Source organism: Fulmarus glacialis, unplaced genomic scaffold, assembly GCF_000690835.1.
Source record: "Fulmarus glacialis isolate BGI_N327 unplaced genomic scaffold, ASM69083v1 scaffold41518, whole genome shotgun sequence".
Classification (NCBI taxonomy): domain Eukaryota; kingdom Metazoa; phylum Chordata; class Aves; order Procellariiformes; family Procellariidae; genus Fulmarus; species Fulmarus glacialis.
The window spans coordinates 754-17,575 of record NW_009228449.1 but is presented as its reverse complement, the minus strand read 5'-3'; the positions used below and the strand labels follow the sequence as shown (position 1 = coordinate 17,575).

At 34.6% G+C, this 16,822-nt stretch overlaps 1 protein-coding gene across 1 annotated transcript; it reads left to right on the top strand.

The window, feature by feature from the left end:
* Positions 1-1,009: 1,009 nt before the first annotated feature.
* Positions 1,010-16,486, top strand: LOC104080931 (E3 ubiquitin-protein ligase UBR1-like; the record flags this gene model as incomplete). The annotated part of the gene is made up of 19 exons (XM_009583482.1): positions 1,010-1,148; positions 2,768-2,830; positions 3,139-3,262; positions 5,280-5,387; positions 5,840-5,928; positions 6,732-6,830; positions 7,503-7,660; positions 8,288-8,387; positions 8,688-8,816; positions 9,632-9,812; positions 10,750-10,811; positions 11,046-11,156; positions 12,120-12,185; positions 12,361-12,462; positions 13,060-13,123; positions 13,558-13,682; positions 14,737-14,789; positions 15,812-15,914; positions 16,438-16,486. Coding segments are annotated over 19 exons (1,925 nt in total), but the record flags the coding sequence as incomplete, so codon positions are not given.
* Between the last annotated feature and the right edge of the window lie 336 nt (positions 16,487-16,822).

Here is a 16,822-nt window from a genome sequence, read left to right as displayed (position 1 = left end):
GATTGAGAGTAGCCCTGCCGAGAAGGACTACTCTCAGGGGATACTGGGGTACTGGTGGATGAAAAGCTGGATATGAGTCAACAACATGTGCTCGCAGCCCAGAAGGCCAACAGTATCCTGGGCTGCATCAAAAGAAGCATGGCCAGCAGGTAGAGGGAGATGATTCTGCCCCTCTACTCCACTCTGGTGAGACCCCACCTGGACTACTGCGTCCAGCTCTGGAGCCCTCAGCACAAGAAAGACATGGACCTGTTCGAGCAGGTCCAGAGGGGGGCCGCAAAAATGATCAGAGGGATTTAACACCTCTTCTATGAAGAAAGGCTGAGAGAGCTGGGGTTATTCAGCCTGGAGAAGAGAAGGCTTCGGGGAGACCTTCTTGCAGCCTTTCAGTACTTAAAGGGGGCTCATAAGAAAGATGGGGACAAACTTCTTAGCAGGGCCTGTTGTGACAGGACAAGGGGGAATGGTTTTAAACTAGAAGAGGGTAGGTTTAGACTATATATAAGGAAGAAAGTTTTTACAATGAGGGTGGTGAAACACTCCTGTAGGAACAAGTTGCCCAGAGAGGTGGTAGATGCCCCATCTCTGGAAACATTCAAGGTCGGGCTGGACGGGGCTCTGAGCAACCTGATCTAGTTGAAGATGTCCCTGCTCACTGCAGGGGGGTTGGACTGTTCCAACCCAAATTATTCTATGATGCTATGAAAATGGAAAAAGACTGTTGTGTGTCATGTTAAAAAGACAAATGGGATCATAAAACAGCAGAGATAGGAAGAAATAATGGAATAATCAAATAACTTAAAATCTCTTCTGTACTTGGTACATGGTTTCTGTGGCTTTTTCTGGTATAGATGGTGAGGGGGGTGTGTCTTTGACATTTTCTTCTATAATTTTTTTGTATGTGACATTTTTCTCAAGCTATCAAGTGAGCTGTTGCTTGTATTGGATAGGACACTATTTACAATTTTATTTTTATTTGTATGATGATATGTTGGCTTTTTCCCAGTAGAGAGAAGGTAGACAGCTACTACTGTGTCCTTTTCAATGATGAACATCACTCTTACGATCATGTCATCTTTAGCCTGCAAAGGGCACTTGGCTGCGAACTCGGTGAAGCCCAGTTGCATACTACTGCCATAGATAAAGAGGTTAGTGCGTTCTGGATATGGGAGAAAGTCACTTTTTAATCATTAAGAAGTGCTACTATAGTCTCTTGATCATAGAATCTTTGTTTCTGGGATGCTGGAGCTTGAGGAGAGAGAAAGGCATGTTGCATGTAACTGTTAATCAGCACTTGCTTGAAGAAAGTTTTTAAATGGTATTAATTTTTTTCTTCAGAACAAAAACCCAGTTTCTCGAGAAAGGGAAAAGCTGATTTATCTGAAGTTGCTCCTTTCATGTTTGGCATATTTTCTTAACTTTTTTTTTTCTTCTCAGCTGAGATTAATGTTTTATTTTAATAGTATTTGTCTGAAAAATATACAAGTCAGCAATATGCATATTCAGTTATATTTAATCAGAAATGTACCTTACATTTTGCAAGAGTTAGTGCTTGTTCTGGCTCAGACTTCATTTGAAAATCTTAAAACTTCAAATTAAGCAAATGAAACCAGGAAGAATCCATGAAGGAGTGTGCATGAACCTGACAATTTTACTACTTCATTTTTCAAACTGATGTCCCATGTAAAGACCTTACACTAGTAATGTAAATTTTTTTTTCCGCTGCAGAAAAATAAAAGCATGCTCAGTGTTGAATTATCTTAATTGCAACTATATTTTTTTTTATGTCACAAAAGTATAAACTTGCGTGTTTGCACACGGAGAAACTTTGTCTATAGCTGTATATGTATTTGTTCTATATTTACATATAAAACATCTTACTAATATTAGAATCCTTTCTAAATCTGTGAAAACTGTGTTTTCTTTTTGTGGTTCTCTTTGTTCAGGTAACAACAGTTTAGTTGTATTTAGTTAGTAGTGTCAGTTTTACGTAATTACAAGTCTTGTCCTGCAGTTGCAGGTTTTGTAAAATATGTATGTACATTCATGCTTATAGAGTAACTTTTAAAGGTTTCCATTATGAAGGTTCCTTTTGGTTGAAACCTAAATTTTAGATCCAGAGTTGATCAGACTTCTCATTTTACAAAGCACCTGCTACAGCACAGGACTAGGTTGTATTGTTTTAGTTATAACAGTTCCATAACATACAGCTACTTCCTCTCTTCTTGTGTGAAATTCTGCTGTGTGGAGAACTTGTTTTGGAAGCCCATACCTCTGATTTCCTTTGAGTGGAATTTGAGGTCTAAGCTGGACCTGTTCTTGGCTGTATTGAAAGAGCTATCAAACCCATGCTTATGATATATACCCTGCTATTTCATATACAAGAGTAAGAAATAGTAGGAAAGATTGTAGAAGAGCAATTCAGGATGAGCGTACTTTGTGCTGGGAAGAAAGTTGATGTGGTTTGTATTTAAAGTATTCTGCAGAAATCCCTCTCATCTGTTTTAATGCATACGTGAATTTTCCTTATCTAATAATATTACGATACCCAGACTTGACTTTGTTGTTCTGTTGTTAATTTAATTAAAATAGCTTTTTTCTAAAGATAATTATGTTAATTTTGATTTGCTTCTAGATGTCTAAAAGCACCATGAGTGATGTTGGTCCCTGTTTTTCTTTTATGTATAAAAAACATAGCAAGGATCAGGCTTTTGATATTTTGGTTTTATTTTATATTGGTCTCATGCTCAATATTTTCTTTAAACAGGGTCGTAGAGCTGTTAAGGCAGGACATTATGCCTCTTGTCAGGAAGCAAAAGAAGAAATCAAGGTAACTCCCTAAAATATTTTTCTCATTTAAAAAACAAACAAATCAACCTCATCATTATTAATACTGAAGACTTATTTGTCTGCTGCACAGTCTTTAACTTAGTACTTCCATGCTTTTATAACCTGCCTGTGAACTTTTTGAAATTGAATTTACCCCACCACATTTGGTATAGATAGATAGACATCTTCAGAAATAAAACGTCAAACTGATTTCTTTTTTTGTTTGGGAGAAGTAATGGGTGGTGAAGACAAATATGAAAATTCATGTTATCTTTATTTTATATCTACTAATATTTACCTGACTCCTAGAGGCATTCTGAAAATATTTCTCAACGACCACTTCATGCGGAGGTTCTGCATGCTGATGTTATGGCTCACCAGAAGTTTGCCCTGCGCCTTGGTTCTTGGCTGAACAAACTCATGAGCTATTCAAGTAAGCATAACTGATTTTTTTACGATAATGCCATGTCAGTATTTGAATGACCAATTCTCTCAAAAATGTCTTTAGCAGTGTTATATATGATATTCCCTTATTAAAATACTTTCACGTTCCTCCTAATCAGTAAATAAATAATACAGTAGTATGGGTGCTGATATCCATCAGTATGGTTATGAATAGCAGTACTTTTCTGTTCCTTCTTGCTAAAATAAATGTCTTTCCCTGCTTGAGCTCTGTTCTTCTAGAAGTTTTATTATCCTCAGTTTCAGGATCACATGCCCTATTTCAGTGACTTCTTTGCTTAAAAGCTGCTCTCCCTAGTGCTGATGGAAAGCTGCAGAACATTTCCATCAATGAAAGCATGCATCCTCTGCTTGAATTAATTCCTGCTTCAGTTTTGATAGCTGTGATTAATTAGACAGTGTCAGTAAAACAAACAAAAGCCTTAATTTAAAAATTTGTCCAATAGTGGAAAGTCTATTTGAAGCTTTCAAACATTGTTCTGGTGTTTGATGCTCATGGTTTTAAAGACGGCTTCTGAATCAATGTATTTTTGATTTCTGTTACTGGGTTTTGTCATACCTGTGTTTTGCCAAACTAAAGCCATTATAAATTTTTTTTTCACTGTACAAATATGCATAGATTAAGCTCTACCCACTGCTTATCCTCCTTCTTGATAGGGTAATCTATTGGTCTGCCTTAGCCTCTTTTGTAAGCTTGGATGATAAAGTGACTTTCTTATTGTTGTGTTTTTTTTTAACACTTACTTTCCAATGTTTCCCTTGAAATACATGTCAGAATTGTACCTTTTTGTATTCTTTACAATATTTTACAAATTTTAGCTTTCTGTTCTTTTCAACTTTATTTATTTCACCAATGGTATTTTCTTGCTGTTCTGAGTTCCTCAGACAGTTCTTTTAATCGGTATAAATTTTTGACTGTGTGGTTTATTTCAAGGTTTCTGGTGAAAGTTTGATTTTTATCCACATTTTTCTTCTTAGATAATTTTTCTTTTTATTTTTAATTTTATGAGATTACTCTATTTAAAACACCAACTGACAGCTAATTATTCAGCTGTTGACTCTGTGTGAGTGTAGACATGTCAATGTCAGTGCCCCAGCAAATCCCCAAAATTTTAGGTTTTTAAGCATTACCTTTTTAGCTGATGAGATAAGCTAAAACTAAAAGAGTCTCCCACTGGATGACTGGTTGGGTGTAGCATTTTGGGTTAGGAAATTGTTATAAGTTAACTGACACTTTAATATATTTTATCAGAGTCTTCAAGCACAAAGATTGAAATCTAACATTCCTGTCCTTGTTCTTCTGGATTATATATGTAGAAGCTTTAAGAGCCTAATGTTCTGTACTCAGCTGGAACTTTTTGGTAGTCTGGTGGTTCCTGTTCTTTTCCTGGGTTTGCTTCAGGTGGTAGAACATGGATCAAGAAGCTTTCGATACTATTGATTTCCAGATTGTTAGGAACTTGATTCATGACACTCCACTTTTCCTTTTGAAATTAGTAATGTAAGAGCTCATTTCTGAACGTTAGTAACCCATGGGTGACTCTGATATGTTGATCCCCAAAACTGCTTCAGCAAGTACTGTATTTACTGATAGGTGCAAGAAAATATAAAATAATGTTCTGAAATTCTACAAAAGACTGACTTTCAGGGCCCAAGGCAGACCAGCATACACTTGCCTAGCCTGTGCATTTCTGTGCTGTGAACACTTCTTACGGATCTGCTTTGCAAAGCTGTCTAAATGCTTTTCATTTTAAAATACTCTTCTGCATCACTGGATTTATTAAAGTAGGTAAGAATAACAGGAAGAAATTAGTAAGGGGAGAGTATGTGGGAGTATGTTCACTGAGAAAAAACATTGTTGAAAAATAATTCATATTTAAGTGCCTTTTTTTTTTTTAAGAACAGAATTCTGTAATTCTCATTTTGCTGGCTCATATCATTTAATTATCGAAGCATTCTCGTACAAATGAATAGTTTTATCCCTATAGGTGACTTTCGCCAGATCTTCTGTCAAATATGTCTCAGAGAAGAAGCTGGATCTGAAAAGCCGTGCTTCATAAGCAAGTTGATGCTATGGGATGCAAAACTTCATAAAGGTTTGTGTATCCATGTTGCTATAAACTGAAGAGGTGAATTAATTTTTCATGTGTGTAACAAATATGTAAAAGTAAATAAGTGCTATGCAGCTGGAGTTACATTTCTTTATAGTTTTTATGTTATGGTTTTTATACAGCCTTTATTTTTACGGCTGATATAATTGATATTTTGGGTATGTATTTGCTTCCTAAATTTTTCCTGCTTTATGTATTTTGAAGACTATTTTCACGAGATGTAGCCTGACTATGAGTGACTTGATGCTTACCCTGTGTTTTAAATACATACCAATAAATGTTAAAAATAGAAAAAAAAATTAATAACTTTGCTCATATACTTCGTAACCATTTAAAGGCTTTTAATGATTTTTTAAAATTATAATTTGTTCCTCTTTTCCACAAAAAGCTGCATCTTAGTACAATAAAGTGACGTGCATTGTATTGGCTCTTCACAGGGGCAAGGAAGGTTCTTCATGAACTTATCTTCAGTAGTTTTTTCATGGAAATGGAATACAAAAAACTTTTTGCTGTGGAATTTGTGAAGGTAAAAGGTTATTTGTTTTTTATGCTATCGATTTTCACTACCTTTTTAAAATTTCCCCCAAACCTGAAAATTGTTTCAATATAAATAATGAGTTTTCAACAAGCAGAGCTTCAACAACTAGCTCAGCCTTTATAGAGTGATTAATTCCAGTGTCACTAGTTTGTTCCTTATAATCATGTAGGTATGTGTGCTCATTTTGAATGCAGTATTGTTAGTATTCTATGTATCTTTTGAAATAGCAGATAAACTGCAACTGAAACTGTCTTTTTAAAAATTAAATACAATAGTTAAGAAATAAACAAAACAGAAGACCAAATGTTTTTTGTTTTAGGGTGAGACTTTTTAATCCTGGTAAAGGTGACTGACACTTCATGGTCTTCTCTAGACTGAAACAAAGCAAATAAAGACTTACATTACTCATTGTACACATCTTTTATAGACAGCTGTGGAATAACTATCCATGCAGTTCAAGGAAGACTTGTTTTATAATAAGTTAATGTCTTTATTGATCCTTTTTTCAGATATTTAATTTCTTTTCTTGGGGAAGATTGGTTGTAGGAGAAAAAATATTTTGGTTCCAGTCTGGCAGAACAGTTAAATTTGTGCTTATCTTCAATATTAAGGCAGTGGAGCACATTTAATTGTTTTGGTGCATTGAGGACATCGTGCCGTTTTTGTTGTTTGAACTGCTTCTATTAGAAAGGAAGAAGGACATTGAGATGTGATTCTTGCAACAACAAAAAAATTTTTTTAATTAACACTTGTTTTATTTATCTAATTTCTCCAATATTTTCTTTTCCTAGTATTACAAGGCATTGCAAAAAGAATACATCAGTGATGATCATGACAGAGTTCTCTCTGTGACAGCACTCTCAGTTCAGATGTTCACTGTACCTACTCTGGTATGTACAGCCTGTCTCCGCTAGGAATGTAAAATAAATTTGAGAATTGCTAGCAGTACCACCTTTGCAGACTGCTGTACTTGGCAGACAGTCTTTATGCATTGCTGAGTTGAAAATGAATGATTTTGAGATTTGTTAAGGCCAATATGAAAGCAGGAGCTTGCGTTTATGTGAAAATTCGTTACAGAAGGTAGAGGGAATGCAAATAAGTAAACGTTTTAGGCAGCATCGTTCTCTGCATTAACTTTCTCTGTTCATTTACTGTTCACATTTACCTTCTTATGTAACTTTAACAACTTGGGGGGAGGAGCAAAAAAATGGTTAACTGTCTTTTTGTGTGGGTGAAATATGTTAAATCATGTGGGGAGAGAAAAGTATACCTGTAGGTTTTTCCGGTTTCTTGCCTGAAATACTGATGTAAAAGTCCTTTTCTACATCATCTTTCTAGAAAAAATAGTACATCTGTTACATTGAAACTGTCAGAATGAACAAACATGCTAAGTTTACAGAAATTGTGTTCATACATAATAAACACTGGGAGTTTTTGTAGCTTGGACTCTTTAAAAATGCTTAAAAATTTCTAATCAAAAAGACTGAATTCAAAGCAAAAATTATTTTGACAGTTCTCTTCAACAAAAAAAGGAAGAAAACTTAAAAATTTTCTTCTTGCAGGCCCGACATCTTATTGAAGAGCAAAACGTAATCACCACCATTACAGAGACACTGCTAGAAGTGCTTCCAGAGTACCTAGACAAAAATGACAAGTTCAACTTCCAAGGTTACAGTCAGGACAAACTGAACCGGGTATATGCAGTAATATATGACCTCAGGTAAGTGTAAAGCTGAGAAGCTAGAGCAGTTCTTAAAAAAAAATTGGCAGTAGGATGAGGTGTTTCAATTCACGAATCTGATGATAAAACTGCTTTTAAAACAGTTTTTAAAGCAAACCCCTCAAAAAACACACGTGAAACTTTAATGTTTTATTTTTAAGTGGAAACTTAAAATTTTCAAATACCAAAATTATATTCTGTAAAGACAATTTTTGATGATTTTCACTGATATCATTCCATGTAACAATTGTATTAATAAACGAAATATATCTACTGTAAGGCAGTATGGGAAATTTGGCTTCTATTCATTATCATTCTGGGAGAGCTGTATAATTCTCATCTGCATAGCATTTTCCGCTCTTACAGGTCCCAAATTACTCTAGTAAACTGAATAATGTAAAAGCAAACTACCCCAAATATCTTGGAGTTTTAAAAAATAAAATCTGTTAATTTCAAATGATGAAGTCGCACTAGTGTTTGGTGAAAATTTTAAGAGGAGTTTGAGATGGGGAGGGTGATGTAATGTGATGATGCAGTTGATTATTTTAATACAAAGAACACTTTAAATGCAAGCATAAACAGAAGAGAAGTCTGAGCAAAAGATGATAATGTTTTCTTTGGGGACAGATATGTCTTAGTCAGCAAGCCTACATTATGGACAGACCGTCTGAGGGAGCGGTTTTTAGAAGGATTTGTTTCTTTCCTAAGGATTCTAACTTGCATGCAGGTACAACATATTTAAATAATTTCTTTCTAATATGCTGTTATAAATATATTAGAGCACTTTTGTTTGGTCATCTTTTTGTCCATAGCAATATTGTAGATATAAAGATGCAATTAAGATGGTACAGTCTTCAATCCCTGTCTTGAGTGGGTGAAAATGTAATGCTTACTTTATAATATTGATCAATTTTAGCTACATGTATCTGAACAACCTGTATTTTACCATTTGCTTATGGGATTTTGTGTTGTTTTAAGCCTGTGATCACTGATTTAGTTTGAGTATTTTGTGGTATCTCCATTTCAGGGAATGGAGGAGATAAAAAGACAGATTGGTCAGCACATTGAGGTGGACCCTGACTGGGAAGCAGCTATTGCTATACAGATGCAGCTCAAGAACATTCTTTTGATGTTCCAGGAGTGGTGTGCCTGTGACGTAAGTATATCAATTGTCTGGGATTCTTACATGCGTGCCTTCTGTGAATATTCCTGAGTGCTTTTTAAATGGCAGCTTTTTAAAAAAAGCTCACTATTGTTCAATACAGATCTCCACAAAAAATGAGTCTGAAAGAATTAATCTGTGGTGTGACAAAGAGAGAAGGGATCTCAAAAGAATATAATCTTCTAGATGACAAGGCTGCACAGGGTGTCAGGCAAATCATAAAGAGAGAATACTGCTCATAATTGAAGATTTTGAGAATTAAGCTCATGGTATCACTGTCAAGTTTTAAGGTTTTGAAGCACATGGTGTTCATTTTTAATTGCAAAAGTGGACTGCAGAAACTTTGCGCTAATTGGGTAATTGCACTGTAAATAGTTTTTTAATCAGTGCTGGAGCTTATCCCTATGCTGGGGGAAAGGAGGAGATTGTGCAATTTGTTAACTTAAAGATATTTTGAAGTGGATTTCTCTTTTTTTCAGTAGGGAGAGAAAGGAAGAACTACAGCAGGAGCTTCTTGATCCAATTTGGGGTGCAAACTATGCAAAATATTAAAATATTGCAGCTTAAATAAGCACATAGATTTTAGAGCATTTGACAGAGCAGCTTTTTTGAACAGAAGCATATTCTCAGTTAACTTTAGTGGATACTCCACTGCTCCAGTCCAGTACTTCTCAGTATTAAGAAACAGAGTAGTAATTATATTGTGGATTTTTAGTAACTGTTTATGCTGTCAGAAAAAACAAGTGAGGAATTTTAGTGCATATATATGATTTTAAAATACAACACTATGCATTTATTTTAAATTTTAGGAAGAGCTGTTGCTCAAGGCCTACAGCGAATGTCATAAAGCTGTAATGAGGTGCAGCACAAATGGCCGCTCACGGGAAAAGACAGTGTTTCACTTGTGTGGCCATACTCTGGAAAGCAGACCTTACAGAGTGTCTGCAGATCCTGTCAGCATACATTTACCGCTGTCTAGGACTCTTGCTGGTAGGTGGTGTGTTTTGTTTTGATTGCTATTTAAATTATGTTTATCATCCATCTCTTTCTTTACTCTAGAAAGCATTTAGATTAAGTGCTTCACAGATCAGTCGCTCTCTGACTTTCTGATGTTCTCATGATCAGAAAACCCTGTTCCCTAGATGTCCTAAGGGAAAGTTTTTCTCAAAAAAACATTTGCCATGGAGGTTGGAGGACATTTTTTAAACAGGAGAGAGAAAAGAAAGTCAGGCGAGAAGGAAAATTTTCATATTTTAATGAGATCTTCGGTTTTCTCTGGACTATTTGAATTTATGTGGTTCTGTTTCTATTTCTACCTGTTTTGCCTAACTGAATGTTCATTATTACTGTATCTCAAATTTATTTTCCAGCCACATATATCTTAGGACTGTTTAAATGCTCCTCCTAAAAGACATATGTTTGCAGCATGCCAGGACAGACTTCCAGTCAGAATACAAAGGACCACAGCAGTGGGTGATCGCCACTTCCTCTAGAATACAAATGAAATCATATGCTGTTATTAAGCTGTAGATTCTTTATCACATCATTTGATACCAAGATACCATCTGTTAAGCCTTGTAGTCTTGAAATTCAGTTGTTACTGACATACGATTTAAATGCAAAATTAAAATTTTGCTAATACTATTTAGCATCTCAATTTAAATGGTTTTAATGAATTAATTAAATGAATAGATTTATTCATAGAATAATGGATTGTAAGACTGGTAAGAACTGTTGTGATAATGTAATAGATCTAAAAAAAAAAAAAAGAGAGAGAGAAAGTCACAAGTCTTTCCTAAATGAACTTTGACTTTTTTCTGTAATTCTCTGAGTTGTAGATGATGTAGCTAACATTTAGAATGGGTTGGAGGAGAAACTTTACTGATATTGATTTATTTTCTAATTTTTTTTCAATTGGTTTTTGTAGGTCTTCATGTACGATTAAGCAAGACCGGAACCATCTCAAGATTGCACGAGTTTGTTTCTCCTGTAAGATTTCCCCCCTCTCCCCACCCCTGCCAAATGCTTTTTGTAATTTATACTCTGGGAAGGGAAAAGTCTAAAATTATATCCTGTAACTTTCATGGCACACACACAAGTTATTTTGCAGCTGTCAATGTGTCTTTGTTCATTAGGACTTACACTTTTAAAATCACTGACAGACTTATTCTTGCTTGATTTTTTTTTTTCCTTTTTTTATTTTTCCCTTTTTTTAAATTCTAGGAAGAATTTCAAGTGGAGCTGCTAGTAGAATATCCTCTGCGATGTCTTGTCTTGGTTGCTCAGGTTGCTGCAGAGATGTGGAGGAGGAATGGGCTCTCCCTGATAAGCCAGGTACTCCCTACAATATTCAGTAGTGAGTTGGTCCTAATGGTGTATGCAAGTGTTTCTCAGTAATGCTCCCAGTGGTGGTTTCATCCAGTGCAGAAAGAGGTCATGGGGGTCACTCCTACACTAAATAGAAAAGTTTCTAGGGGGGAATTTACATGTCTTGGTTTTATTTCCAGCTTCATCAATGGCTTGCCTCCCCGTATTAGACAAGTATTGTCATCTCTCTTATGACTGTTTCTGACTCTGTGAAATGGTGTTAATGTAACTGACGTCTACTGTAAACTACTTTCAGATCTGATAAAGAAATCACTGCATAAGTACTGTTAGTACTGTTGCTTATAACATAAAATGTTAGAAGAATCTCTTAGCATATGGTAATCATTATATGCAAAAGTTAAACTATTTTAATCTCATACTAAATTTTTCGTAATACTTGCGAAACAAACATTTCGTAATACTTGCAGGTTTTTTGTTGCAAGAGTAAAGGTAAAAGTAAGAGTCTACCCTTAAGTACTTGTATTTTGCCTGCTCTTTTTTTTTTTTTTTCCTCTGATGGCAGAAATTCTCTGTGTTTACCTTTCACGGGACCCTTTGGTGAAATCAAAGTAAATATTGGTAGCCCCCTGTAGAACTGTCTCTCTGAGAACTGGGGTAGGAGAAGGAGCATGTTTTGACTTTAATTAGTAGAAGCCATTAGAATTATGTTTTCTTGGAAGGGGGTGTGAAGAAGTAAGGCATAGACTTTCTCTGGATAGGTGAAAAAACATTTCTGACTTCCATCGAAGTACACATTTGTTTTGAAAGAAATATGGGACTTTCCCTTACTCAATAAAGGTGCTGTACAGTTTAAAAAAGCCTCAGATATCAACTGCACATTTGATAGTGCATTTACTTTACATGACTTCTATTTGATAGTGCATACTTTACATTACTTCTCTATTTAAATTTTGTTTTCCTATTTCTCAGGTATTCTATTATCAAGATGTTAAATGCAGAGAAGAGATGTATGACAAAGACATCATCATGCTCCAGGTATAATGTTCTGAATCGTTGCTTGCTTGATTTATAAAATTTTCATGGAATTTCTTTTAATGTTAATCAAATTTATATTATTTTAAAATTTTTTCTTGGCTAATGAGTATTTTTCGTAACTAATGAAGAACTGTAATAGTAACTGATATTCATATTAGTTTTTTTTTTTTGATAGATAGGTGCATCTCTTATGGATCCAAACCAGTTCCTCCTGCTGATACTGCAGAGATATGAGCTTGCTGATGCTTTCAAAAAGATGAAGCCCACCAAAGATCAGGTAAGTGGCAAGTATTTCTGCTGATTAATTTGTTTGCTTTGAGTTTATGGAACATTAATAAGAACAACTAGCTACAGTTGATAACTGCATTTTTATGACCACACTAAAAGTCAATCAACACAAGACCTAGTGGTTAGATAAATGATTTTGTGTTCGGAATTTGTAGCAGCTTACTCAAAATTAGCAAACAGGTTTTGCCCTCTTTGACCTTTATTTGATAGGGTATCTACCAAAATCCATATAAATGACCTCTATAAAATTTCTATGTCTCTTAAGCCGTATTATGTGTTCTTATTTTGGCAGGAAGTTTCTTGGATTGTTGTGCTACTTCTTGAGGCTTGAACTTTCATATAACCCTTCATTTGGGATACATTTTTAGCTGTTGTTTCTTTTCCTGCATGTGAATCTTGCACTTCAATTGCAGAATAATATCTCCTCTACAAGTGCAGGCATTTTTTCCAGCTTGTTAGAATGGAGGTTTCTTCTTGCAGTACAGTGCTTCAGTGAAGTAGTGCATCTGAAGGCTGAGCTCAGTGTCATTTGATGGATTTTTCCTGCTTGTTTTTTTTTTTAAATTGGTTTCTCTAATTCTTGTAGGATTTGATCAAACAATATAACGTGTTAATAGAAGAGATGCTACAGATTCTCATCTATGTTGTCGGTAAGTTTCATTTCTCTCTATTATTGTAGTAATGGATTATTACAATTTGACAAAACAGGCTTGATGACTTTCTTTAACATAGATGGTATGGAGAGGATACTGGAGAATGCCTATTTTAAATAGATGGTTCAGTAACACAAGTATTTGTCAACCGGAAGCAACAGGGTTTGCATAGTGAAAAAAGCTGTTAGATAACTTCATAATTAGCTATTAAAGTAGAATATGAAAAGAAACTCCATCTCAGCCCATTTTATTAGGAAGCTAGGCTAAAAAACGTTTTTCCTCTCAGACACTTGGGATAGGTTTCTGGCGAATGCAAATTTATACTATGAAATATCCCAGCTATAGCATTACCTCTACAATAGCATTACAATTCAGAATTGCTTTATAACTGTCATATTTGCCATTCTTCTCCTTTTGATTCACTCTGGTAGGGGAAAGATACGTGCCTGGAGTGAGTAATGTGACAAAAGAAGATGTTATCATGAGAGAAATCATCCATCTGCTATGTATTGAACCAATGGCTCACAGTGCAATTACCAAGTCCTTGCCTGAAAATGTGAGTCCTAGTTTATGTACACTTTTCCTTAATTTACTTTCTCTTGGTTTATGTCTCTTCCTTCTTTAGCTTCCATATCTTTATATGGAAGCATTTTATTTCTGATATAAAACTCAAATGTTGGTTTCAGAATTACAAAATAGCATGACAAATCATTACACACCTTACTGATGTAAAGGTAAATGTCATGGATTCAAGTATGCTCTAATCTGAAAAGGCTTGTATGGGGATTGTGCTTCTTGACGAAGAGGTGGAATTTAATCTCATACTAAACTTTTGAGTGCCATATAACTGGACATAACAAACATTTTATAATACTTGCAGGCTTTTTTGTTGCAAGAGTAAAGGTAAAAGTAAGATTCTATCCTAGTCTAGAATATTCATCTGTAGTTCTCCTAGATTCAAAAAGAAAAGTTTTGAAGTTATTTTCTTTTTCAGCCCTGTAGGACCATGCAGCTGGATTCCTTTCTGCCCTGTGTACCATCAATAAATTTGATCCTGTAATTTTGATCACTTAATCACTTTTGATCACTGTGCAGATCCATTGGAAGTCAAATGTTGTACAGTTCTACTTGAAAGCACAGATTTCCCTGCCATTCTATTCCAACTGTTGAAAATTCAAGTAAAGGAGAGGCATGTGGATTAGATTTTATGTGCAAGTTTTCAGGGCTGGTAATTAGTGCAAAAAACTTCAGTTTTATTGTAAATTAAATAGCCTGGAATATTATCAGAAACCAATAATGGGTGATCCACATTCACTGTTTTAAGAGAGTAAAACTCTGTTTTTTCCCTCCATTGAGGTTGGGCAAGGCACTGCTCTGTTTCTGGAGATCAGCTCTGTTATAAATAAAATTTTACATGATTAAATGACAGTATTATCTGTCTTTGGTACTTCCTTGTAACTTGTCAATTATGAATATCTGCTTTCTGAATAACAGTGGGCAAAATACATTAATTCATGAGTTAGGGAATTGATCTAAATCTGTATGTCTATTTTTGTTACACCTAGCATAATACCGAAGATATATTTATCCCAAACTAATTTTTTTACCAGGAGAACAATGAAACTGGCTTGGAGAGTGTAATTGATAAAGTGGCTACATTTAAGTAAGTTCTTAATATTGTTTTATAAGTAGCTTGAACGTGAAATAAGATCTTTTAGATTATATGGGTTAAACAAGCTGCACTGCACAGTCTCTGTTCAACTAATATTTTGCTGTCGTGAAATATATATGCTTTCAAATATGCATAGGAAAGAAAAGTGTCTGGAATATCCGAAGCTGCTGCTTCTCTCCTTTTGCCCCCCTCTTTCTTCAAATTCAGTTTGAGGTGTCTCAGGAGTTTAGTAATCTCAAGTCCTAGTGGAAAGTCTTCAAAAGATCATTTTATTTCAAAGATGGTTGGGAACCTTAACAACTCATTGTACCTTTGACAATCACCACCTAATCATTGGTTTAGATGTTATTTAGTTGCTAACTCGCTGTAACTTTCAGATGGGAGTTAATTTTTTTTTTGACATTATATATATACATGCAAATATAGAACAGTCAGTTGTAGCAGTTGAGAAAAACTAGTTCAAATGTCTGCTATTTTTGTCACAAAAATGTCTTGTAGTTTTAATTATTTTAGTATATTTTATTTTAAATTTCATGTGGCTCGCTTGTTTATGTTTAGTCAAGGGCAACTATAGGTGTACCTAGGAATTTTGCTTTGGGAATTATATGGAAGGTTCAGAAAATCTCACTGGCTGGAGAGTAGCTGTTTGAATTACTTGTTTTGTACCTTGTTTAAAGAAAGTAATGAATTTTATACAATAACATCCAATGTCTGAAATTCTAAGCCATAAAGTTAAAAAGAATTTACCTGTCAGAGGCTATATGGTGTGCTGTAGATGGTACAGACTAGAAATATTTTGCTGCTGGGTATGATTTACAGTAGTAAACAGTCTTGAAAATTAAAGACTGATAACTGTACTCTATGTTCTTTGTAAGTTAATGGAGCAACCATCACTATTCCACTTCTTATTAGCATTTCCTTAGAACATAAATTGTGTTACTGGTTTGTTTACATTCAAAGATGTGCTGAACATACGTTATTAATCTGTATGTCATGAAATATTTCTCTGTAAGGAAACCGGGTGTGTCTGGCCATGGAGTTTATGAACTGAAAGATGAATGCTTGAAGGAGTTCAATATGTTCTTTTATCACTATACTAAGACCCAGCACAGCAAGGTAAGCAGTATAAGATTCACTCTCAAAGGTTAAAAAATAGTACATACTTCTCAATGTCTAAAGAATTTTGCTGAATCAAAGGAATTAATAGAATCTAAAGAAAATGATTCAGTAAAGAGTATACGCAGCTATTTTCGAAACTAAACTTCTAATGAAGTTAAGATTGTTAATACAAATTGAGGTGGTATAGTTTGCATTAGTATTTTCCCTGTGGTGACTTCTGTATTAACTCTGTTAACTGTTTATGCTAAGAACAAAATATGGTAAGAATTATCTTTGAACTGGAAAACCCCAAACTTTGCTTTTATAACTCTTATTGAGGAAGCAAATATGTCCATTTATTTATCTGTACTACAAATTGAAATGCAAAATGCAATATTGTTTAACAGATTTCAGACAAGATTCTAGTTACACGACCATGTATTGACTATGTATCTTGCCACATTTCTAGTTTAGGGTTTCTCATTGTTTCATTGCATACTTCTATAGAGATGCTGATATAACAACTCTACTTTTTCTGTAGGCTGAACATACACAAAAGAAAAGAAGAAAGCAAGAAAACAGAGATGAAGGTAAAAATTTGAAACTGATGACTCAACAAATGTGATAATTCAGTAGTGTATGTAGTTGTGCATATAAAATGAGCTTTGGGAGATGTCTTGTGACTTAATCGTGGATAGTTGAGTTCATACTAAATTTGTTGTGATTTGTAGTAATTGTAATTAATTAGCACCTGACATTTCTTTTCTCTTTTTTTCCTTTTTTTAACACAAAGATAGGAGTTTTGGAATTTTTAGTTTAATTTCTATGTAGACAAACAAACATGGCATAGTATCGATTGACGAAATGAACAATTTAGAGGTTTTTATGGTGGAGTAACTAGGAGGCAAAAGTTTATTTTTTTTGTG